This window comes from Pantherophis guttatus, chromosome 3, assembly GCF_059756535.1.
Source record: "Pantherophis guttatus breed Tessera chromosome 3, ASM5975653v1, whole genome shotgun sequence".
In the NCBI taxonomy this organism is placed as follows: domain Eukaryota; kingdom Metazoa; phylum Chordata; class Lepidosauria; order Squamata; family Colubridae; genus Pantherophis; species Pantherophis guttatus.
Window position 1 is genome coordinate 164,355,627 of NC_142065.1, and position 26,251 is coordinate 164,381,877.

General features: G+C 34.5%; 1 protein-coding gene across 4 annotated transcripts in view; it reads left to right on the plus strand.

Annotated features, from left to right (window-relative positions):
- Nucleotides 1–26,251, plus strand: part of LAMA1 (laminin subunit alpha 1) — a 97,581-nt gene that overhangs the window by 20,608 nt on the left and 50,722 nt on the right. For 3 of the 4 annotated variants that reach the window (XM_034429506.3, XM_034429507.3, XM_034429508.3), the window contains exons 4-20: nt 2,367–2,609; nt 6,361–6,540; nt 8,328–8,417; nt 10,139–10,256; nt 11,008–11,186; nt 12,321–12,426; nt 12,532–12,692; nt 13,751–13,891; nt 16,269–16,442; nt 17,174–17,275; nt 18,444–18,655; nt 19,029–19,140; nt 20,538–20,648; nt 21,373–21,500; nt 22,194–22,280; nt 24,869–25,080; nt 25,687–25,793. In XM_034429506.3, the coding sequence (XP_034285397.2) occupies nt 2,367–2,609; nt 6,361–6,540; nt 8,328–8,417; nt 10,139–10,256; nt 11,008–11,186; nt 12,321–12,426; nt 12,532–12,692; nt 13,751–13,891; nt 16,269–16,442; nt 17,174–17,275; nt 18,444–18,655; nt 19,029–19,140; nt 20,538–20,648; nt 21,373–21,500; nt 22,194–22,280; nt 24,869–25,080; nt 25,687–25,793 (2,463 nt within the window). The remainder of the gene's footprint in view (nt 1–2,366; nt 2,610–6,360; nt 6,541–8,327; nt 8,418–10,138; nt 10,257–11,007; nt 11,187–12,320; nt 12,427–12,531; nt 12,693–13,750; nt 13,892–16,268; nt 16,443–17,173; nt 17,276–18,443; nt 18,656–19,028; nt 19,141–20,537; nt 20,649–21,372; nt 21,501–22,193; nt 22,281–24,868; nt 25,081–25,686; nt 25,794–26,251) is intronic. The other variant, XM_034429509.3, reaches the window with a different exon arrangement.

Sequence of the window (26,251 nt, forward strand, 5' to 3'; positions counted from 1 at the left end):
TAAAGGACAATATTTGTGCTAGTAATGATGTTACCTAGTCTGGGTAATGAAACCCCTGCAAGAAAACAACCAGGCTCAAACAACCCCTGATTGCATAGAAATATTACTGCTTGAACTTCACCCAGGTTACTTTCTTGCCTGTTTCTCCCTGCTGTCCTCTGAAAAGTAGAATTAAAAAACACCATTTGCATTTCCTTAATTAGTTCTAACATACGACAGCTGGAATGTTAACTGATGGTTCCTAAATATTAGGGATATGCACACTTTTAAATTTATTAGGAAAAAAAATATTCATCATTGCATAATCGCAGCATCTCTGGGCTATTCATTAAAGCACACCTGTATTTTTTTTTTTTTTAAAAAAAGCACAACCTGAAAAAAAGATACATGCACAGCTGTATCAAATATATTAAGATTAGGAATTTTTCTTTTGAAGAAAACACTCAAATACATGCTCTTCAACTCCCATTTATATGCAATAATTACATTATGACAGGTTGTGGTACCTAAGGGATCTCAGTTTCCCACAAATAGTAGGAAGACATTAGAAATGAAATTTATTTTGAAATGCTACAGCTGGATTATGCACGTTTTAAAACTCAGATACTGCACCTGAATAATGTAAGAATATTGTTGCTGGCAACTTTATGCATAGCATCGTATTATTTGCAATTTGTTGATTATGTTAGAAATTATGTAAATAAGCAATTGCAGATTTACACAGACCTAATTACAGATTTACCAGACCCATAATTGTCTTAAATCACACAAATAGCTTACTTAATAGGATAGAAAACTGGTATGGCTCTCATTAGATATTTTATGCTTAAATGGCAGCCTGTTAGATCAGATTTTTTAAAAATATGTTGTAGTACTTAAAATATAAAATTGTATGATTTAAGTGATCAAGCTGTTTCATGCTATCAGGACATGTAAATGTTGTGTTTTATTTTTGTATGGACTTGTTTTACATTGTATTTTATTTAGTTCAATTTATTTAGTTCAATTTATATGCCGCATTTCTCCGGAGACTAAGGGCGGCTTACAATGCATTTAAAAAACCATTATAAAAACATTTAAAATTAAAATATTAAAACCCATTCACACCATTCATGGCCGGATTTTACAAGATTGCAACAGCGAGATCAACAGCCCCAGGCCTGCCAGAAAAGCCAGGTCTTCACCGCTTTTCGGAAGGCCAATAGGGTGGGGGTGGTCCGGACCTCAGGAGGTAACTGGTTCCAGAGAGCTGGGGCAGCCACAGAGAAGGTCCTCCCCCACGGGCCTGCCAGCCGGCATTGTTTAGCTGACAGGACCCGGAGGAGACCAACTCTGTGGGATCTTACCGGTCGCTGGGAGCTATGTGGTAGAAGGCGGTCTCGAAGATAACCTGGCCCTGAGCCATGTAGGGCTTTAAAGATAATAACCAACACCTTGGTTTTGAATTGTGCCCGGAGACCAATAGGGAGCCAGTGCAGCTCGCGGAGAATTGGTGTAATGTGGGTGTATCTAGGTGCACCCACGATAGCTCGCGTGGCTGCATTCTGGACCAACTGTAGTCTCTGAACACTTTTCAAGGGTAGCCCCATGTAGAGCGCGTTGCAATAATCTAACCGTGAGGTGACAAGGGCATGAGTGACTGTGAGGAGAGCCTCCCAATCCAAGTAGGGTCGTAATTGATGCACCAGGCGAACTTGTGCAAAGGTCCCCCTAGCCACAGCTGTCACATGTTGCTCTAATCTTAGCTGTGAGTCTAGGAGGACACCCAAATTGCGAGCCTGTTCTGAGGGGGACAATTTCTCCCCCCACAGAACCAAGGATGGTTTAAGGGAGTCACTGAGATTTTTTTTTTTATTGTGGCAGCATACAAGTATATTTAATAAATAATTAAAATAAATTTTATAAATTAAATTACATTGTTAGGAATGTCAAAATTTATCTTTGTATATATTCAATCTGAAAGAGACCTTTTAGCATGGATCTATAGGCTAGTACAAACCAGCAGTATTAAAATATTTTAAAAATTCTAATTAAAATATATTTTTCAACTTTACTTAGTATATTCTGGTTTTATATTTATGATGCTACATTTTAATTCTATCATCCCTCGATGCTTGGTTTTAAAGATTTCTTATGTTGGGGAAAATATGTAACTTTTGAGTCTGAAAATTAGATCAAAATTAAATTGAACTTTGTATAAAGAACAGTCATGGAAGTACAATCAGCAGTTGAAATGTAATGCAAAGTATTTCTATAATAAGCTATATAATCAAAAAGAGTAAGCTTGCATTTTATTGAAGCCTGTAAACCTTATTTTGGGCATGTTTCTGATAAAATATTGGTCCTTTCTGTTATATTAATTTTAGATCTTTCAAGTTGCTTACATCATCATAAAAGCTGCTAATGCTCCAAGGCCTGGAAACTGGATTTTGGAACGTTCTGTGAATGGTATTGAATTCAGCCCCTGGCAATACTATGCAATTAGTGATACCGAGTGCCTAACCAGATACAACGTGACACCAAGACTTGGTCCTCCTACATACAAGAAAGACAATGAAGTGATATGCACTTCCTATTATTCTAAACTTGTTCCACTTGAGCATGGAGAGGTATGTTTTCTTTTCGTTCATGTGCCAATTATTTGTGGTCATGGAAGGAATAAAATGATAAAGCGTTAACAAAAATTTCTCTGCTGAAAATTAATCCTGTTTTTCCTCTATCAATCCCCCCCCCCCCGGTCATTAGTAGCAACTGATGCAATTTCTGAGGATCAAAAGCTTTCCAATTTGTGAATCATTCTTGGGAGGTTTTAGTCTCCTCTCAGGTAGAATCTGGCAGTATCTGAACAAGGCAATTATTCTTTGTTTTGATACTAAACTAGTGCAACACATTGTAAGTGGGACTCTATTTGAAAAATGTTTAGAAGTTGAAATTAATGAAAAGTATTGCATGGAGGCTGCTAACCCAGGAAAGGAAAGCTACAGGGATCACATGTCTTTATAGAAAAATTTACAATGGGTGCCAGTTGTTTTCTAGGCATAATTTAAGGTGTTTATGAGAGGGTTAAAATAACTCTTCTTCTGTGAACCTATTCAACATTTTAGAGAGCCCTTTTGAAGATGCTGACCAGATACCAGTATCTATTTCAAATAAATGGGAAGGGCCTTATTCTGGTTGTCATTCTTTTGTATTTTTCTCCTAAGGATGTGAATTTGACTGTACGCGCTCAGAATTTATAAAATTGATTTCGATTTGTACTGATTATGTTATTTTGCTTTACACTTGTATTGTTATTTTAAATCTTGAGATCTACTTTGTTTGCTTATCAAAATAGAACAGTTGATAAGCTTCATAAATAATTAAATAGCACAATAAGGATAAGGATAATTTTATTTCTATACTGCCCCTCTCCCGAAGGACTCGGGGCGGTGTACAGCCAGGTAAAAACACAATACAAATATCACAATTTAAATTTAAAAAATTATTAAAAATATTACATTTAAGGCCAAAATTAGCTAAAAAACCCAAAAATTCAAGAACTCCAAATTTAAAACTCAATTATGAAGCTAGCCCTGCCTGTCGGAAGAGCAGGGTCTTAAGAGCACAGCGGAAAACTCGGAAGTCAGAGATCTTGCGTATGTCCAGGGACAGTTCATTCCAAAGGGCAGGGATAGATAAAATGTGTATTCCCATTTAGCTGGATCTCAGTTGTTTTGTAGGGAAAGTTTCTAATAAAATTGTTTAATTGCTTTAGGAAAAAAAACCACCGGAATAAAAACCTGAATGACTGTATGCAGCTTGAACTCTGAAATAATTGTTGGCATTGTTTCAAGGAGAGCTTGATCAAAAGAGCTGGAATTGGCAGGTCAACAGTTGATTGTTATTCCTTTTAAGCAGCTCTATTCATACTTTTGCTGTCTGGCATAGATCAGAGAAGCAATCCATGTTATAAGGAAATTGTGCATTGAAAACTAACCTACAATGAATATCTTTTCTTATATACCAGCAGATAGAACTCTGACCTCAATACAAAGTTACCAAAAAAGAAATCTATTTTTTTTCTTAAAAGGGTATGTGTTTGGAACTAAAACCACTACTAATATTGATTTAGTAAATGTTAAATTACTGCTTTAGACCCAGTTACAAGCATGGTCCAGCATTAAATTGAAATATCAGATTTCTGGATACTTCTGATGTTTCCTGAACTGAAACATTTGTTCTAATCCTCATAATTGAAAGAAATTTAGAATAAAGCATGTTAGGAAATTTTAGTAGACTTTAACTGGGTTTAATGCTTTCCTGACTTTGAACGTTTTATAGTTAAATGGAATTAGCGTCTATACGTTCCAGACAGATTTTATATCATGGAGAATTCTTTGAATTAAAGTCAACATCTGGAGAGCATCCAAGTAGGAGAAGGCAGGTTTAAGTTCTCAAATTATTTAAACAAAAATCCAGCTGTCAACTTCACTGTCTTCATCCTGCTGCTGCTAGCCAGGGATTCAGGCAGTGGATGAGGAGGCAGCTCTGAGATGTGAACACCAAGCAGGGCAGTGGAGTCTCATCTGCCAAAGAGAGACCGCTAGACCCAAAAAGGGAGTGGGACAGGCATGGCATACTTTGTTGCAGGCAAGGCTGGAGAGATTGTAGTGTTTCCCTGGGTAAAAGTAGAGGCTATGAAGAAGGCACTATTCAGAGTGGTGGCAAAATTGGACAGGGTAGAAGGACGAAGGCTTCTTGGAGGGCCAGGGTATGTTCTGCACATCACATTGGAAGTGCTTCAGCAGGCTTCAATGAGGGATAGAAGTGAACCCAGTAAAAGCAGAGTCTACCTTCAGGCCTTCTACTTGTTCTTGGCCAAGTCTTCATCCTAACAAAGCCTTGCAGGGTTTTGTATTGAAATCCACAGATTGGTTGTTCAGGCTGCTTCACATACACACTCTGCAGGTTGTAAGCGCAGGCGAGCTGTCAAAGTTGCCAAATTCTGATCAGGTGAACCCAAAGACACTGCAACAGTCAGAACTTTGAGGATCAGCACTAACTTTCATTCAGTGTTGCTGTAACTCTCAATAGTTGCTGAATGAATTGTTCTTAAGTATAGCTCTCTCTGAACTTCCCAGGGCACAAACACAGATGTAACCGATGGGGAGAACAGAAACACACACACACAAACATACACACAGATGGAATACATTCCATTATTTTGTTACAAAGAATAAAATATAGATTCTTCCAATGTCCAATTTTGTTAAAAGGGTAAGGGAATAAAGTAAGAAATATGCTCTGCATACAGTACATCTTGGCGCATTCTGAGCTTTAACTTAGTGACACCTTCTCTATAGCCTATAGTCTTAGTGTCCAGTCCCTTTTTCTGTCTCACATATATCATTCGTTTTCAAGTTTGCATTAGACTTTTTTGAGCTGTTGGCTTCTATTGCCAATCCTCATTTTTTTTTCTCTTTGGAATTTTTCTAGTTCTGCTTTTAGTACTTTCTTTTTAGGAATTGCTAACTACCTTAAGCTCCTTTTCCCATTATATCCTTTTGCTGTGGGATCCTGCAGCCCTGTAGATTGTTGTTGAGTTTCTTTTAATCTATATTTTTGAAGTTCAAAATACTTCTTTAAGCACATTTTACAGTGTCCTGTAAAATCCATACGTTCAGCATGATTGCATTTCCACACTGTTTATTTCTTTGATTTTCCTCTGTTAGTTAGTAACAGGTCAAGGACTGCTGATCTTCCTGTGCTTTTTTCAAACTTCTAAAGCAGAAATTTGTCAGGATTGTGAGTTAGAAATTTCCGGGGAAGTCCACTTTTGGCAGAGTTTATCTCCCCATAGAAAAAAGAGTCTGTATCTCAACAGACAGCTGATTCAACATCTTTAAGAAGGAATGTAAGGGATGTGTGTGTGAGGAGGTATTCAGTGAACATAATAGAATTTGAATTTGGTAAATCTTGTGCAGATCGGTCCAGTTCTGTTATTGTGTTCTTGAGCTTTTTTTTAAAATGACTTTGAAAAAGTAGTTTTAGATAAGTAAATATATACACAACAAGGATAACAAACTGCAAATAAGAAAATAAAGCACTGCAAAGGGTAAGTATAACAAACTGCAAATGAGAAAATAAAGCACTATTTTCCCCGAGTTTCACAAAACTTTGATTGCTCACCATTTTTCTTTTGACCTGTTTTGTTTTAATAGCATACAAAAGCTTTTTTTGTTTTGTTTCTGTACTATAATCTTATTTGCTCAGGTACATTATTCTAAATTCCTACAAAAGCCTATGAATGAGGAAACACCATGGTTATTTTTGCACAAATGTGCACAATGTATTTATAATTAAATTACTCTTCTTGTTTAGATACATACATCACTGATTAATGGGAGACCTAGTGCTGATGATCCTTCACCAACATTACTGGAGTTTACCTCTGCAAGATATATCCGTCTCCGATTGCAGCGGATAAGAACTCTTAATGCTGATCTCATGACCCTTAGTCACCATGATCCTAAAGATGTCGATCCTATTGTTACAAGAAGGGTAAGCAGGTGATGTTCATTTATCAGTGTGTTTGAAACCTGTTATCTCTGCTTTGATAGAATTTATCCTAAAATAGGCTAAGATCCAGAGTACTTGTTAATTTTTCAGCATGGAAAAATTAAGACACTTGCTTATCATTGTCTTACGGGGTGCTTTTTAAATACTATTCCTGAAAATTAGGACTACTGAGATATACTAATATGCTAAAATAGTGTATATGGTAATGTGATGAGACATGGGCTACTTTTCTGACCCAGCTTCCCAAACATGACAAACCATCTGTAGTTAAATCAATGTTTCCTTTATTAGAAACGCCAGCAACCCCGGCAAAAAGTTTATCTCTCACCACAGGCTAACAAGTCTGTCCGGCAGGGAGATGAATAGTTGTCTGCCACATCTACTCATCTCCACCCCTGCCTTTTATCCCCACTATCACTAGAGTGGGACTTCGCTAGCAGCGGTGGCTCCCAAGGATCGGCCCACATATTTCCACTGTTCTCCCGTCCTCTGCCTTCTGTGCATCCACGCGTCAGGCACTGGACCCAGCTATTCCTCCTCTTCCTCATGAGCCACCTCCAGACCTAGGGGCTGTTGACTCTCCATCTGAGAGTTGACAGAGGGTCCAGGCTTCACCTCTGTCTCTCTCTCTGACAGTTCCATTCATTCTTCCCCCTTGGAGCTCTCAGGTTGCCTTGATGCTGACCCTGACTCCCACGCCTCCTCCGTATCTAATTTGGCTGCTGCAGGGGCCAGCTGTCAACAGGCCACAACAGCTACCTTTCACATTAGCCAACTATCTGTTTGGTAACTATGACAAGGGATTTAAGTATGGATTTAGAGCTCTTTGAGGTCAATTTGTTTATTACCTAGTTAATTAAACATTAGTAAACAAGAATTGCTCTTCAAATACAGAATTGATTGCTGAAGCCAACATGTGAGGCAAGGAGCATGATACCATGTTAGAATGCACTGCCTTAACTCTGACGTCTAGCTCATAAACCTTGTTCTGTAAAAATCAAGAGTACATACTCAATTTATGCCCTGAGTATACTTTTATATAAAACACAGGTAGCATCTTGATGTCGTGATATATTGTGAACACTGCTTTGTTGTAGAGCAACAACAATAGTGGTAAAGTAGTATTGTCTGAAGCAGGGGTGTCAAACTTGTGGTGTCACATTGTCGTCACGTGACATATTGTGACTTTTTTCACCTTTGCTAAAACAGGTGTGGGCGTGGCCAGTGCCTGACACATCCGGCCCTCAGGCCGCAAGTTTGACACCTCTGATCTGAAGGCTCTAATACTATTTTACAATTAGCTTAACCTAACAGGTGCCATGCTAAAACTATTCTTGTTTCATTTCTATGAGAAGGACGACGTATAATTAATTTTTAAACTTTCTTTAAAAACAACCTTATTAAAAATATTTCTATATATTAAAGTAATTTTAATTTTGAACACATATAAATCTGACCTCATACAATATAATGTGTTGTATATGTATGTCCTTGAACAGTTTTATGTTATTTGTAGGTATTTTTAGATCTAGCATAAGAATATGACTTCAGTGCCCTGACTGATCAATGTAATTTGTGTATGTGTGTGTATGAAGACCTTCTCATGTAGATCTCATATGTAAATTATAACTGAAGTCAATTGCAATTTAGAAACTGGATTTTTAAAAAATTGTAATTAAATATTTATGCATCATTATTTTCTAATGAATATTGGCCTATTCTAATATTAAATGCATTAAACTTAATGAATCAAACTTTGCTTTATTTAGTATTACTACTCAATAAAAGACATCTCTATTGGAGGCATGTGCATTTGCTATGGCCATGCTCGAAGCTGCCCTTTGGATAAAGACACAAAGGTACAATTTTTTAATTTCTTCCTACAGACAAATATACATTCTTGCCTTTTTTGAAAAACAAGATTATTTAGAAAGATAATATGGTTGTCTGCTATTTATTGAAATGATAGTATTTCTGACATTTTTCTTTGCTTTCTATCATATAAACTTTACATGAACTAAAGGGCCTTTTAAATCAGTGAACAAATATATACAAATCCAAAAATGCTTACAGGAATAGGAACAGACATCCAGTGGATTGCTTTAACATTAAGTAGGAATTAAGAAAACATGCTACATAAGAATGTATAGACCCAGTTCAAATGCATTATGTTTCCTTTTCTGGACATCTTTCCTTACCAAATAAAGCTACTTTGTATACACAGTTACACATTCATATATAGATAACATCTGGCTGCAAACAAACAGCTGTGCAGACATAACAAGTGTTAACAATGCCTAAGCATTGCACAAGCACACTGCCTTGTGAAAACTTGTTTAAGATCCGAATCATTAAAACGTCTTAGATTTTTAAAAAGTCTCTTCACATTTTTCTGCAATTATTTTCATAGCTAAGTGCTTGAAGCATCTGAGGAATTATTTTGTAAATGAAATATATACTACAGTTTATCTTTCTATATTATGCTTTAATGTATTATTAGCTTTTTGTCTCTAGCAAATTTACCTCTATGGTAATTTGTTTATTTTTATACAAAATGCTGAAATTACTTATCTGCAATCATGCACCACATATTAATATGCTTTATCCAGAGTATCAGATAGGTGATGAAGAATCATGAGATGGAGTAAATTAAGAGTGACTTGTTACTGAGAGTTGGATTTTTAGAACCATGAAATTTAACAGGCTTTTAGTTCTTGCTGGAAAATAAATGGTTTTATTATTTTATAAGTAGAAAGAAAATAGGACAGTGTTCAGGAAATGGACAGTTAAGATCCAAATAGATTACATAGAAGTGGTGTTTAATGAAATATATGAAGTCACAGAGAAAAGCCAACCGTAAGGTCAAACAGAGACTTACCATTTTAAATACTATGCAATATTCGTTTTCTGTTATGTGGAAAACCAATGGTAAAAAACAAACATCATCTGGAATTTTGTTTTCAGCTTAATGAACCAGATAAGCAAAGGACTGAAGCAGCAATAAAGAATTTTTCAAATGACTACATTGGCATATCAGCTTCAGCTGGACTTTTTCCCCAGCTTTCAAGCCCAGGGTTTCCATATAGTCTGCTTTTTAAATAGTAACCAGGTTAACCTTTGCTCCACCTTTTTCAGAACAGCCTATGTTGGGTAGAAACAGATATAACTTTCTCCAATTCTTTATTAAATCATTCAGTTTTTCATATCTATGTTTAAATAAATATCCACATTTACACCTTGTAGAATCGGTCTGCGTCATCAACAAGCAGCTTTGCTTGTGGTATCTGGATTTTAAAAGAAGCTTTTCCCTTTCCTATCTCTTTTGTTTTTCTTTTGTTCATACTATTGAACTACTTGTATTTATCAGTTCCTTGAGCTATTGTTACTTTTTCATTGGATTCCTACAACTCTTACAGATGAGATTTTACACCAAGGCTTTGTACAGACTTGTAGTATACACAAGAATCTATCCAGCCCTAAACATTTAGAGGATATTTCAGGTATTTCTTAAATCTAAGATAAATAGTTTTGTCTTAGGGTGATTAGTAATATAATTATATTATAATTTATTTCCATGTAGAAACTACAATGCCAGTGTGAACACAATACTTGTGGTGAAAGTTGTAATGAGTGTTGTCCTGGCTACCATCAGGCACCATGGAGACCTGGAACTATTTCTGCTGGCAACAAATGTGAAAGTATGTGGTACTAAGTGACAGCTCCTTTAAAGTTTACCACTTTACTGATTAGATAAGTAATCCATCCATCACTAAAGCCATGAGTTTGACAAGGGGAATTCTCTTTAATGATGCATTTCTAACACTCAAAATTTATGAGTTGTAAAATTTAAAGCAAGCTTGTAAAACCTATAAACTTTTCATTATTTCTTTGGAGCATAAATTATCAGTCTGTCACCCTATTTCAACTAAAATTTAGATATTCATTTAATTTTCATTCTAATCTTTACATAAAAGATATAATCCAGTATCTATATGTTTTGAGGAACAGAATGCATTTATTAACCTGAATATCTCATGTTAGGTATAAATGTATTCTAGAAAATTAGATGTGAATTCATAAATAATCTTATTAGAATAAAATTAGGAATACTAAATAAACACTAGCAGCATAATACTCTTTTTTACTATAAGGTGTATTAATAAAGCTATTTTGATTAGTGAAAGATGGGAGACAAAAGTTTGTTTGTTTATTTGTTTGTTTGTTTATTCCACCTATCTCCCTGATAAGGCAACTCTGTGTGGCTATTAATGATTATGTATTTTAATAGAAGATTACAGTCTTCCATCAGTATTTAATATTGAGTGTTATGTAAAAAGATAATTTTGTGTGTAGAATATAATGTGTTCAGTTTGTTTAGCTGGTTGATTCACTTATTCACACACACACACAGACACACACACACATTAAAAGAGTATTGGTTCTTTTTAGGATGCAACTGTCACAACAAAACAGAAGATTGTTATTATGACCAGAGTGTAGCAGATGAAAAAAAAAGTATAAACATATTTGGTCAATTCAAAGGAGGTGGAGTATGTATAAATTGTACACAACACACCACTGGAATAAACTGTGACATGTGTAGTGATGGCTACTACAGACCACAAAAAGTAAGAGAATTCTGAAATATTGTATATCATTACTTGTAAACAATGCTAAATGTTCATATCTAGGTTTTTTTGAGCCTTACTTCTTGTTCATTTAATATGTGATTAAAACCATGTGGATTCACACTGAAAGGAAAATGGAAAGGATTCTAGGAAGTCTTTGCAGCCATGTAAAAACAGTTTTTGAAAATAGTATCTTGTGTATATTTTGTGTTATTGTACCTGTTATCTATATATATAAACTTAACATTTGTCAAGAAATCATTTACAAATACATATTAGATCAAAAGAAAGGAATTTCTGGCTTATAGGATCCTGTAGTAGCAATTTCTCAATTTAAGAAACTATCCCATGAAGTCTTTTGCTGTGTTATAGCATCATCTATGCCAGTTTCCCTATATCATGTCTTTTCCCCACAGAGCAGTGGTGGGTTCCTCCCGGTTTGGTCTGGTTCGGCCGAGCCGGTAGCGGTGACGATATGACGTCACCGAACCAGTTCTCCCCCCCGCCCCCACCCCCCACCCCCCACGTTATTCTTACCTTTTATTTGGTCCCACCCCCAATCTATTGCTGCCTCCTGAGTCCCAGCTGATGACTAGAGGGAAAAAAACTGTTTAAACTCTTGCCGCGGGGCTTCAAAGGGCCGTCCTACAGCTGATCAGTGTTAAAAGCAAACAAATGAGTCGGGTCGTAAGTGCGAGGACTGGTCGTAAGTGTGAGGACCTTCCAGAAATGACTCTGACCAGCTAGCCACGCCCACCTAGTCACATGACATCCAAGCCACACCCACAAAATAAGCCACGCCCACAGAACCGGTAGTAAAAAAAATTAGAACCCACCCCTGCCACAGGGTCATACTCAAGTTGTAGGGCCAGGGTTGTACAGATGCTCATGTTTTTAGAAATAAATCTTATGTTCATTTTTGTAACATACAGAGTGTTTCCCGGTGCCATAATGGCTGGTTTCAACATTACCTCATTTATGCTTGCATTTATCTAGTTTTTGCCTTGCACTCATCCCATGAAAATAATTAATTATCCTTGCTGTAGGATGTATGTCTTCATATATACTCCTAAACAGGAACAAGAATTCATTTTCAATAGCATCAAACAATTATTAAAAATTAAAATATTCCAGGTGTCTCCTTATGACAACAATCCTTGCCGTCCATGTGAATGCGATTTATTTGGGTCCTTTGGCTTTGACTGTGTTAAGGATAATAATCATGCTGGCTCCCAAAAAGGTAAGAAACAACCAAACATAAAATTAAATTCAATTTCTTTGGATCTTATTAGTACCTTTATGAAGAATAAGTAACTTTCTTAAAATTGTTTTATTTTTTTTCAAGGTATTCAACCTGGTCAATGTCATTGCAAAGAAGGGTATGCTGGAAAAAAATGTGACCATTGTGCCTTTGGCTACAAAGGTTATCCAAATTGCATACAATGTAATTGTAGCCTCGTTGGCAGCATCAATGATGATCCATGTACTGAACCTTGCCTTTGCAAAGTAAGTACATTTCTGATTTTTACTTTGATTTACTATACAGTGGTACCTTGGTACTTAATTGCTTTGAAACTCATCAAATTTGGTACTAAATGCATTTTATATGAAAATTTTGTCCTTGCACTTATTGTTTGTTTGGTATTCAATATATAAACTTGAACTTGTGGGTGTCAGCTGTCTTGTGACCCACTACCTTATTCCTTATGGGAAAAAATTGTTTGGTACTCATCATTTTTGGTACTCATCTGCCTCCTGGAACTAATTAATGATGAGTACTACTGTACTAAAATTTTAATAATAATACACTTTAAAGTGGAAATTTGTCTATTTATTTATTTTGAGAAATTTCTCTCTTAATAGCAATCCTATATCTAACAATTAAGTTGAGTTTAAGCAAAAATATCCTAGATCGGGATTTAAACTAAGATACATGATACAAGTATATCATACATTTTACATTGGCTTATGTATCAGATTCTGTGAGTAAATCTTGGCATGGAAAGAGCAATTCCAAATTAAGATGATATTGGGGGGGATGCTTGTGAATTCATTAGTTGATTTTTTTTTTAACCATTCACATTTAGCCACACATTATTTACTGAGGAGCAAAAGTCTACTATCTATAATGAAGTTGATGTTCTAATATGATTTTATAAACTTCAAGAAACTTCATTTAACTAGCATTAGGCTCAATATTGCCAAAATAAGAAACTGAATGAAATTCAAACCAAAAATGATCATGGCAAAAATGATCATGGCAAAAATGATCATGGCAAAAGTTGATTTTTTTTGTGACCATGAAGTAGATTGACTTTTTTGAACTGATAATTATCAGTTATGTGGCACCTGTGGCCTCAGTATCCATAGCCAGTATGATGATTAGTATCTTTGCTTATTATGTGACATTCTTAGTATAAAATACAAGTACTTATCGACACATAATATATAAGGGGTGAACATTTTCTACTCAATACTTTATTTCAGAAGAAAAGTCCTAGAAAATATTAAGGTAAAATTGCTAACTACGTTTTATTGTATGCTGGTTCTGATTATGTTCATAGGAAAACGTAGAAGGAGAAAATTGTGACCGTTGCAAATCTGGATTCTATAATCTCCAAGAAAGAAACCCACAGGGTTGCACTGAATGCTTCTGTTTTGGTGTTTCTGATGTGTGTAAAAGTCTTCCTTGGTCCACTACTAAGGTATAATATGACTAATATCCCACAATTAGTATCTCATTTGTTTTCCTCAAGCATGAACACCCTTCCTGTGTTAATTTTGCTTGGCAGGCATTCCTTCTCAAACTGATTTCCATAAATGCTTTTACTCTGTTAATTATTTCACTCAATAAAAACTTAGGTGTAAAAGTCTGCAATTTAGGTTCAAACTAAAAAGCCAAATAATATCTAAGAAATGGAATATGATAAACATAATGGATTGGATCCCAAATGAGAAAAACATAATTCATACTTCTATTTTATATATGTTTAATTTATAGACAGCGGCAAATTATCTAAAGATATAATATTTGAAAATACTGTTCAGTTGCAGGTTTGCATACAATTTCCCTATTGAAAACCAAGCACTAATAGTTAAAGTAAAAGAGATACTTGAATTTGAAGTATTAGTAATTTAAAATGTTTAGTTTTGCAACTGAGTATTGCAATAATATTAGTTTAAAAACTGTTAAAAGTGTTTTCCAGTAGGGGACTGTTTGTATACCAGCATTGCATGTCATGGAAAACAGGAAAGTATGGGATAGCCTGGGAAGCCACTCTCTAATGATAAGAAATATTCTACCACCCTACCTAGGAGAAATGACTGAGTGCTGCCACACTCAAATCCTGGCTGGGCACATTTCTCACAAGGGTAATACCTCCTCCATGCCCTAATAAGTTTTACCAATACATGCCAGGCTGGCTCTTTCATCTATTATTCAGTTAGGAATGACTGAGGCCTTATTACATGTTGATTTTGCAGGTTTTGCTATAATATTGTTCATGCTACTATTCTAGTAAGATCTGAAAATTGTTATTTTTGTACACGTATAATTGGTAACTTACATATGTTGCTATTTTCATATATTACTATGAATTGATTTAAATGTATAAACCTGTAAAGTATGAATTGATTTAAACCTGTAAAGTATGAGGCATCTTCTGGAAGATGTGTTCAAATCTTTCTAGGTTATCTCTAGAACAGGAGTGTCAAACTGGCAGCCCATAGGCCAGATGTGTCACGCCCAGCCCACGCCCAGCTCTGCAAATGGGAAAACGTTGTGAAACGTCACATGATGGCAATGTGACGCGGCAAGATTGACACACGTGTTCTAGTACTTCTGATGGACAGCTTCTTCAGTTTGCTAGCAGTCCCAATAAAGAAGCATTATCTGTTTATATGTAGGCATACTACATGTGACTACATACTACATAAAGCCACTCAAACTCTTTGTACTGCCCTCATAAACAGCTAATCTGAAACCACATTCCTATATAAAGCATTTTAATGCTTTCATTGGGAAAAACCATATCTTGTGATTTCTATTTTGCTTCTTACTCTGCCCCCAATAACATATTTTTTTTTATTGAAAAGTTTTACAAAAAGTTTACATATTCCCCCCCCCCTTCCCTACCTCAACCTCCCCCCTCCCCCCCTCCCCTTCCCAGAACAAATTACAGGGTATAAACTTCAACAATCATAATCAATCCTAATCTAAACAATTATGACATTTCACATCTCTTGTTTCTTCAATTCCCTAATTACCCGCCTAGCTTTATTACTTAAAGACACACTAAATATCTATATAATCATTCATAACCTATCTGCAATTTCTTATTCCGATATTTATTTTGAATATAATCTATCCACCTTCTCCAGTCTCTTAAATATCTTTCATTTGAATGATCCTTCAGGTACGCCGAGATTTTTGCCATTTCCGCTAGATTTATAACTTTCATTGTCCACTCTTGGATTGTAGGTAAACCTTGCTTCTTCCAATATTGTGCCACCAACAGTCTTGCTGCAGTTATTAAATTCAAAATCAATTTAGTCTCTATAACTGTACAATCCGTAACTATACCCAAAAGAAACAGCTGTGGTGTAAATTTCAACCTCTTTTTAAGAATATTTTGTAAAATCCACCAGATTTTAATCCAAAACGCTTTAACCTTTTTACATGTCCACCAAATGTGAAAATAAGTAGCATCCTCACAATTACATCTCCAACATTTTGGTTGTACATTCGGATACATACGAGATAACTTTTTTGGATCTAGATGCCATCTATAAAACATTTTATAAAAGTTCTCCCTTAAATTTTGCGCTTTGGTAAATTTCACATTTGTTACCCATATTTTCTCCCACGTTTCCATCATTATTGGCTGTTCAAAATTCTGCGCCCATTTTATCATACAGTCCTTAACTAGCTCTGTTTCCGAGTCCATCTCTATCAGGCCCCCAATAACATATTGTGGGCCAAATAAAAATAGAGTTTTGCTAAAGGAAAACACACACAATCACAAACTTTCTCTCTGTTTCTTGATTACTTAAATGCTTCATCAAGTTTCCTGTTTTATTAAGGTGTCTTCTATGACTGGGTGGGAGATGACAGCTCTATATTCTTCAAAAACTATACAACCTCAAGAAGATCAGTTTGATAAATCTCATCAAATAACTATTAACGACACTGAAGTTGCAAAAGTACTAAACCCTCCTTATTACTGGTCTGCACCTAAATCATACCTTGGAAATAAGGTAAGTCTGGAGGAAATGTGTTTTTTTCAGTGTTCTGTGTATGTATCAAGTTTTCTGCATTGCATATTCACTTTATTATGTATATAATGTAATGTTTAAAAATGCATAGGGCATCTTTTACTAGGAATCTTATCATATTAGGATTATTAAAGTTATATCTGGAATATAAGTCATCTTTGCCTCCGCCCAAAAAATATTGGTGTTGGAATTAAGATGCAAACATTGTGCGCAAAAAGGAATGTGTATTTAAATATAGTAGCTGTTCTTCCATGTCTATATTTATGATTTACTCATTGTACAGGAAAGATTTGATTTAAGAAATATTCAGAGAACTGTTGCAAGATACAATTTAGATGTTAAACAATAATTATATTTAGGCACTGCAGTTGTTCCAAAAACTAAGAATCAGTTTTGAAAATTTACAATTTTATGTAATGGAAAGATAGTGAAACTAAAAAGAAGTTCGGAATTTTAAAAAATCAGAATATATAAAACTCTGTCAAGTTAGACATAGATGTTAGAATGTGATGGTAAATATAGAAAATAAGATTTTTCTTAGGATTTATTTGTTTTGTGTCTAATCTAGCATTTTAACAGATAATTTAATAAGAAATCTTAAAAAGGTGAAAACTATGTTATTTGATGAAAAATTTATATTTCATCTTCATATTGCTAAATGAAAAAGAAGATAAAAAATAACACTTTTGAATTCTTGCCTTTTATGCTTTCAGCTCACTGCCTTTGGTGGCTATTTAAAGTATACCGTGTCATATGATATTCCCATGGACAGTACAGATAGTGACTTGGTATCTAGTGTTGATGTTATTATCCAGGTAATCGTGTTAAATGGGCAAGGATACAAAGTATGAATGCATAAAGTATTCTGAATGCTTTTGTGGGAGAAAGTTCCTGACTTGGTACAAGTAGTCCTCGATTTACGACCATAATTGAGGCCCAAATTTCTATTGTTAAGTGAGACATCTGTTGTGAGTTTTGCACCATTTTACAACTTTGCTTGCCTCAGTTGTTAAGTGAACCACAGCAGTACATAAATTAGTAACTCAGTTGTTAAGTGAATCTGGTTTCCCCACTGACTTTGCTTGTCAGAAGGTCACAAAAAGTGATCACATGACCTTGGGACTCAGCAATGGTCATAAATATGGATCGGTTGCCAAGCGTCTGAATTTTGATCACATGATCATGGGGTTGCTACAAAGGTCGTAAGTGTGAAAAACGGTCATAAATTACTTTTTTTGGTGCTGTTGTAACTTTGAATGGTCACTAAATGAATTGTTGTAAGTCGGGGACTACCTGTAGTTCCTTCTTCTGATAGAAGTTCTTGTTCCTTTGGCAGTGCTTCCTAGAGGGTTTTCTGAATTTCTGCAGATGGTCCTTTAATGTGGTGATATTTGTGTACTCTGTTAGTGCATCTGATTTAAAGTCAAGAGTTGTCTTCTCCATCATGGTATCTTCCAGTTGTATTGAGACTTGATTTGGATGGGGAAGTAAAGATGTTAAGTGGGTTTTTATGGCTAAGTGGGTTTTGTTTCCATGAAAATGTGTTTAAATTCATGATCTAGGCATTTCTTAATATTACTTTACACCTGGAAAATTGTATAAGATTGTTTGAAAGAAATTAATGGTGTGCAGAAGGTTTTGAATTTGGATTGTTCAGAATACACCTATTTGAGCAGAGTTTAGAAAGTGGAAGGTTTTGCACTTGAAACATACTTTTTTTTCAAATCTTGATGTACTTCCAATATAATTGACGTATAGATAAAGATATATGACATTTGAAACTGATGTTTTCCATTAAGAACAGTTTCAGATTCAAAACATATTACATACTCTTAAAAGAAATGTGAAGTTTGGAAAAGATAGAGTGGGTTTTGGGGAAAAGAGCAATGTTGGGAACCTTGTATGGTTTCCATTAAGTGTAATTTTAAACAATTTCCAGTTATACTTTAGAAATGTATAAAACAACAATACCTGTCATTTCAGGGCAATGGACATATTCTGTCTACAAGATCTGAAGGGCTGTCTTTACAACCATATGAGGAATATTCCAGTACAGTGCATCTTATCTCTGAAAATTTCATTGATTTTAATACAAAGAAGTCAATAGATCGAGACATCCTGATGACAGTTTTAGTTAATGTGACCCGTATTCTACTTAGGGCGAGTTACAACACTGCAGAAAAATCTGTATATAGGTAATGTTCAGGTTCCCAATTTTTTTTTAGTTAAATAGGATTAAGTGGTAGGGAATGTAAAAGAATAACAGACAAATAATTTGAACTGAAATTGCAGCTTCCTGTATTATCCATTACCCATATTTGCCAGGATCCTGGCTGTATTACACATGTTGTAAAGCTTATACTGATTACAACTGGATTTTATTTAGAACTACTGAATGTATAATAGATTATGAAATGTATTTTATGTGGAATTATGCATTCAGAACAAGAAAGAATGCAAAGTTTTAGTTGTGCATTTGTATATTTTGTGGATATGCATTATTTTATACAGTGAAAAAAAACAATACATTGTTTACATTGTTGATTTCCCATTTTTATGTGATTACAGATTGGACTCTGTGACTTTGGATACAGCAAATGCTAATCTCATAGATCTGTCTTCAGCTGTACATGTAGAATATTGTGAATGTCCACAGGGTTACTCTGGAATATCTTGTGAAGTAATTTCAATATTTTATTTATTTATTTGTTATGTAATAGTATTGCCTCATTTTAAAAATGGGTTTTCCAAAGGGATCACCTGATCAATTTACTTATCAGTGAACCCAGATATAGAAGTACAACCAAAAAACATCAGCATGTAACCAAGTAGTAAGCAGCAAAAATCATCAAGCACAATCAGTAACCACTGATCATCAAAACCAAAACAACCCTCCCAAGTAATGTATTTAAAAGGCCATATTTAATAAATATGATCAGAATTAAATATATTAGAGAATAAAATGTTACTTGCCAGCACTGCCAAAATGATACAATATGTGCAGTCATTGCTTCTTTCAGAAAATTCCAAAATTGTGAGGCATCTACCATAAAGATGTCCTCCTCAGTGAATAAGACTTCTAAAGATTGATTGATTGATTGATTGATTGATTTTCTTCCTTTATTATTTTTATATATGACTCAAGGCAGCAATACTACTTCCTCCTATTTTCCCCAAAACAATAATCCTGTGAAGTGGGTTGGGCTGAGAAGAAATGGCGGACCCAAAGTCACTCAGTCAGCTTTCATGCCTAAATTGGGATTAGAACGCACAGTTTCCTGGTTTCCAGTGCAGCACCTTAACTACTATACCATGCTGGCTTTTAAGATAACTCTAGTAACTGACTCTAAGATAGCCACTTAGCATGCATATTAGGACAGTGCGGTGTGATCCAAAGGGAAAAATATGACTTTTAAAGCATTTAATGGGCACCAATGTGCATACCAAGTCATTTTTTCCCTTCAAATTTGGTTTTGTGTCACATCCCTAATCTATATAAATTTTTTAGAAGTTTACATCAATTACAGTCTACATACAAACTGCCTTTTGATCTGCAGTTTTGAAAATTGCAGTGCCAAAATACCATTTCCTATTCTGTCTGTCTAAAACAACTTCACATATTTTCCACTTTGGGAATAACATAACCTCTCTCTTATATTTTTTAAGGAACCTGGTGAGAGTTCATTTTCCCTATAGCTAGATCTAAAATTAAAATCATATAATTGTTATCCTTTCTCTTGTGAAAACTGTTATTATTAATTTATTATTTATTATTTATCTATTAATGAAACTCATAAGGATATTAATATCTTTAGAAAATATTTTCTAAGAATTCAGATAGTTTAGCTCGCGTTTGAAATTATTGTCAGGCATAGAGTGAGATCTCTATGCAATCAGTTTTTGTTAAATTTCCTGAAAAAGCATTATAGATCCAAAATCGTAAAGTCTTATTTATAGGTAATATCGTTTGATTTGGTTCAATGGGTTTTCAAAATATCACTATACTGAATCCGTGAGTGCAGATTTATGATAATTAACACATGCTAGCTGTAATTTCTTTTTTTATACTATTTTTAGTCCTGTGTTCCTGGGTACTATCGAGTGGATGCAATACTTTTCGGAGGGATTTGCCTACCATGTGATTGCAATGGTCATGCAACGGAATGTGATAGTCATGGTGTTTGTATTGTAAGTTTTGTGTCCTGCTTCTAAATCAAACCATTCCTGGTTTTTAAAATGTTGAATTTTTAAACATGCATCAAACAAGGAGGGATACACATTTTCCTAACTATTTCTGCTACCTTTAAAGCCTACTTTTTTATGCACATTAAAGTACCTTTGAAGCCTGTCTTTAGTTATAACTAATGTAAAACATATTTTATAATGCAAGCTACAGCTTTTTTCCATTCAAGTCAATGGCCAAATTCCTATAGATCTGGATGGAAAAATACTGGAGTATATTATTTTATTATATTATTTTTTTTGTATGGCCGACCATCTCATCAAAGTAATTCTGGGTGGCTCCTAACTGGTAATTAAGTTATTTTTTAAAAAAACCTATTGTGAACATTATTTCCAGATAATATTTTCTTATGCATTATTTCTTTAACGATAGAATAAAAATACCTGAATGAATTGTATGATTGCCAAATTAAAATACATTTAATTTGCTTTCATTCCCCATCAAAGTAACACAGCTAATTTATGAAATCAAATGTGTGTATCAGTTCTGGTAAAGGGCGCATGCATAAGTTGTTGCTGTGAGTTTACAAAAGCTTATTGCCACTGGCATCCCTGTTTCTTTGTGTTTGTTCTTTGAATACTAAATCTGCATGCTTTTTCATATTGAGCTCCCTCTGGGAATAAAATTCCATCCAAATTAAGTATCAAAAGGCTTCTTGTGTGTTTATAGGCTTGTGAGCATAATACCACAGGGCAATCTTGTGAGCAGTGTTTGCCAGGATTTTACGGAATGCCTTCGAGGGGAACCACAGAAGATTGTCAGCCATGTGCCTGTCCACTGAGAAGTGCTACTAACAAGTAAACTGCTTATTGGGAATGATATATGAAAACTCCAGCAATTTCAGACAGGCGGGGCCACTAAGGGACAAGAGAGCAGAGGAAGGAGAATCAGAATGGGAAGGGGGAAAGTCAAGACAAAAATTCCACTTCATTCTTCTGAAATGATCACTCTTGTTGGCCCAAATGGAGAAGTTTTGTTTTTCTCAGTTTTTTTTTTAAAAAGTTAAAATGTTCCTTCTTGGAACGTAGTGCCCTTCTTGAAAAGTAGTGTTGCGTGCTGCTCAATATTTTTTAAAAAATCTGCTAGCATTTTGCTATTTATATGAAATAGTAGTAATTTAAGCTGAGTCTTGCCAAGTGATTGGTAGCAGTCCAGTAAATGTTTCAGACATTCTGGAGGGGTTTATCTTTTAAGGGATTTAAAAGTTTTTCTCTCCTAAATACTGAATCTTTCAGATACTATAAAGTTGTTTATGCAGATGGACATGCATGTAGCTAAGAATGAAATGGTGTATATACTTATACAGGTATAACACAATTTGAAACGGTAATGAGTATGGCTTGATTTTGAATAGGCACATACAGGATTGTGCACTGATTGTATTTTCAGTGTCCACTAATTACTACATTGTGCAGTCATGAATTGTGCATGTATTTGATGTATTAACTTTGTATAATCTATATGATAATTCTTAAATTGTTTATTTTTAGTTTCAGTCCTACTTGTCATTTGGATAACAGAGATGAAGTTGTCTGTGATAAATGTGCTCCAGGTTATGCAGGAGTCAGGTGTGAAAGGTATGGAGTAGCAGAAATTGTTGTTAGTCAAATATAATTAAACCTAAATACAGCTCTGTACGAACTAATGGTCATATTAGTTCTTGTGAACTCTTCACTATTCATATTCAAAAAGAGTCAAAACTGCTATCAAGTACAGGTAGTCCTCAACTTACAACAGTTCATTTAGTGACAGTTTGAAGTTACAACAACCTGAAAAAGTGACTTATGCCTATTTTTCACACTTATGACCCTTGCGGCATTCCCATGGTCATGTGATTTATATTTGGATGCTTGACAACTGGTTCATATTTATGACAGTTGCAGTATCCCGGGGTCATATGATTATTTTTAGAACTTCTGACAAGCAAAGTCAATGTTGAAGTCAAATTTACTTAACAATCATGTAACTAATTTAACAACTGCAGTGATTCACTTGGCCAGAAAAGTCATAAAATTTGTCACTTAACAAATTTCTCACTTAGCAACATAAATTCTGGACTCAATTGCGGTTGTAAGTTGAGGACTACCTGTAAACATATTTGGAATTTGTACAGTTTGGTTTATTTCTTCAAGATCCAATAAGCCCAATTACCTGATAGGGCAGATCACCTTATATTACATCAAACGCAAGTGACCATGAAGATAAATTATTTGATATACAAAATGTGTTGCAAATTTGATCTTAAACAAACTCCTTTCAAATCTATCTAAACTTTTCAATACATTTGCTAAATAGTCTCAGCATTAACTAGCATATCTAGCTATCAAAATATGATGTTTTGCTTTAACATCTATGACATTGGTGTTGTTGGCAGTAAGGTTCTTTTGTTTGAAATGAATGGTTGATTATGCAAGAAAGTAATTTTGTTCATAGTATAAGAATAGTTAAAGGGGTTGCAGGAAAATAAAAGATAATTGCCCTGAACTGGACCAGTCCTTGCTGGAGTGATATCCATAGCTGTTTAAATGAAAATTAAAAAAGAGAAATAAATAAATAAAAAAATAGAAATTGCAGAAAAAAATGTAAAGAAAAAATGTAAAGAAGGAAAACATAAGAATATAGTAAAGAAATATATAAAGAAATGACTTCCTCCTTCATCACACATATAAACATTTTAGTAATTTATACAACAGAATATTTCTTATTTATATATGTCTTTCTTTATCCATAAACAAGTCCTTAATAATTTGTTGTTCAGTTCTGATCAATAAAAGTGCATTAAAATCAGAGATAATAATATTCTATTTTAACCTTGATAAAATAAATCAGCTTTATCTCCTTCCTTTTACTTTCAACAATCTTGACCTTTAGTTCCTTCAAAGGGTGTCCTAGAACTTCATTTTTTCCATTTTTTTTCTTTGTTCCTTCTCCCAAAATTCTTCAAAGCTTTCTTTTGTAAGTCCAATTAAATAGTAAACTTATCCAGGTCACTCTGTTGCTTTGTTATTTATATATACCTTTTAATTATTAAGACATCAGCTGGTTTCATTGGTATCTGCAGCATAGCATCTTTTACATATAATTCTGACAGCCTGTCATTCTTAAATGCATTTTCAATCATTTTTAGTCTTGTCTTTTAAACAGAGTCTATCTATAGAGGCAGACACTCTTAAAATTAACTTCTAGGTGCATTGTTCAAAAATTTCCCTCAATGTATTAAATATTAAAATATTTTGTTTTCATTCTATATTAGTAAATAAAATTTAAGTGTTCTTCTCCTTTAATCTATAGTTCTTCTGGTTTCCTCTAATGTCCAATCTTCAAAGTCTGACTTTTAAAAAAAAAGAAAATTCAAAACAGCAGCATTTTCCCATAGGAAGGAATCTTATAATTAATTCCAAGTTTTTATTGAAACCTATTTCCTACAGATGGATATTAGTTCATTTGTAACTTTCTAAAATTTAAATTCTAATCCCCTTTTGCTGTTTATTTCAAAACATTTTTAGTCCTTAAATTTGTGTTTAAAACCTCTTCGCTAAGGATTGAAGGTCCTTAGAGCTAGAGCTATCAAACTTGATTATTGATCCAAAGGTTACAATAACAGCAACTACAATTACAAAAGCAGTTAATAAGCAATTTCTGAAAGTGGTTAGAAAAAGAAGCATGTAAACTCAGTGTCCCTTTGAAACGGCCAACCGTGATTTGAGCAAAAGGTTTGCTATTCCCTCATCACCCTGATCCACCAGAGACCACTATCTTATGGTCTCCTTATCAGGAACAACTGTATGAAGCATTTGTGGGTCATCTCAAATCCATTCCAGACATGGAGAGGAATTATGACAAGTTGGTCTATTGTCAGTTCTTTATCCTGCTGCAGTTGTGGACTTTAACAGAGCTGTCTACAGTTTGCCATTTCTTCCTTATAAGAGCTGTTGTTACTGTATTGATCCATCTTTTGCTTTGTTATATAACTTTGTTAAGCATGGTATCTTTCTGTAATGTTTTTTCTTTTTGCACAATAGGTCCAAATTATAAAAATAAATTGGAAATGTGATTGTAGTCTTACTATCTAAACAGAATCACTGTATCCGTAAGATGGGTGGCATAATAAACAAACCAACCAACAAACTTCTACTCTGATGCAATTGTCCTATCTTATGTGCAGATGTGCAAATGGATATTATGGCAATCCGTTAGTGCCAGGAAAACCATGTATTCCTTGTGACTGCAATGGCAATGTAAACCCATTGGAAGATGGCCACTGTCATTCAGTTACAGGGGAGTGTTTGAAATGCATTGGAAATACTGTGGGACGTCACTGTGAAAGGTGTGCTGATGGCTATTATGGGGATGCAGTGACCAACAAACATTGTTATGGTGAGTTCCTCATGATGAATTAAATATAAAGTATTTTTAGTTGACTACAGCCATTTTGACCAGTTTGGTCCCCTGATGCTAAACACTTTCACTGGGCGTATCATATCTTGTTTCAAACTGTTGTTCTGCATGAACTTTTCATAGACTTTGCCAAAGCATTTTGTTTTACCACAAGGACATTGCTTACAATTGTTGATTTTAAGATTAGAGTGGAGAGTATGTATTTCTAATTTAAAAATGTGTAGTGATTTTCAGTACAGTACTTATTTTCAGTATCTTTTCAACACTGACCAATCAACAATGTATCTCCTTTTTCTGCATTTGAGCTCTCCCCACCCCAAGATTGTGAGACAATCATAAACACAATTCACGCATTAATAAAATCAGGGAACTTTCCTTTGAGTAGAAATACACTTGGAGTTCCTTGGATTGTAACATTAATTTGTTTTTCCAAAGATATAAATTTAAAATAGTAATGCCCAGACTATAGAAAAGTAAGAAATTGAATTCTACATTTTATTTGGAAAAAAAATTATATAATAGTTACTATTATGTATTTTGTCACAATAATAATCATCTTTTCTCTTTGTTCATTTTATATCTAAGCTTGTGAATGTGACATAAATGGCTCGTTTTCCAACATCTGTCATCATGAAACTGGCCTCTGCCAATGCAAAGCCAATGTAGTCGGAAAGAGATGTGATAAATGCTTGGTAAAAAAACAGCAATTACATTACTAACACATTATGTTTTTACTAATTATTTGTCCACAGGGTCTAACAATGTATTTATTTATTTATTTATTTATTTATTTATTAGATTTCTATACCGCCCTACTCCCGAAGGACTCAGGGCGGTGCACAGCCAAACAATAAAAACACATACAATACAAAATTTAAAAAATAGAATAAAATCAAATTAAATAATTTTGGCCCCGACAAATTTAAAACCCCAAACTTTTAAAACCAATTTAAAATTGAATATATAAATACTAAAAAATATTTAAAATTTTAAAAATCTTTTATAAAAGAGGGGGAAAATTAGGCCAGGCCGGCCTGGTGAAATAGTAAGGTCTTTAAGGCGCGGCGGAAGGTGCGCAGATCCGGGATCCTCCGTATCTCTGGGGGGAGCTCGTTCCAGATAGTAGGTGCCCCCACAGAGAAGGCTCTCC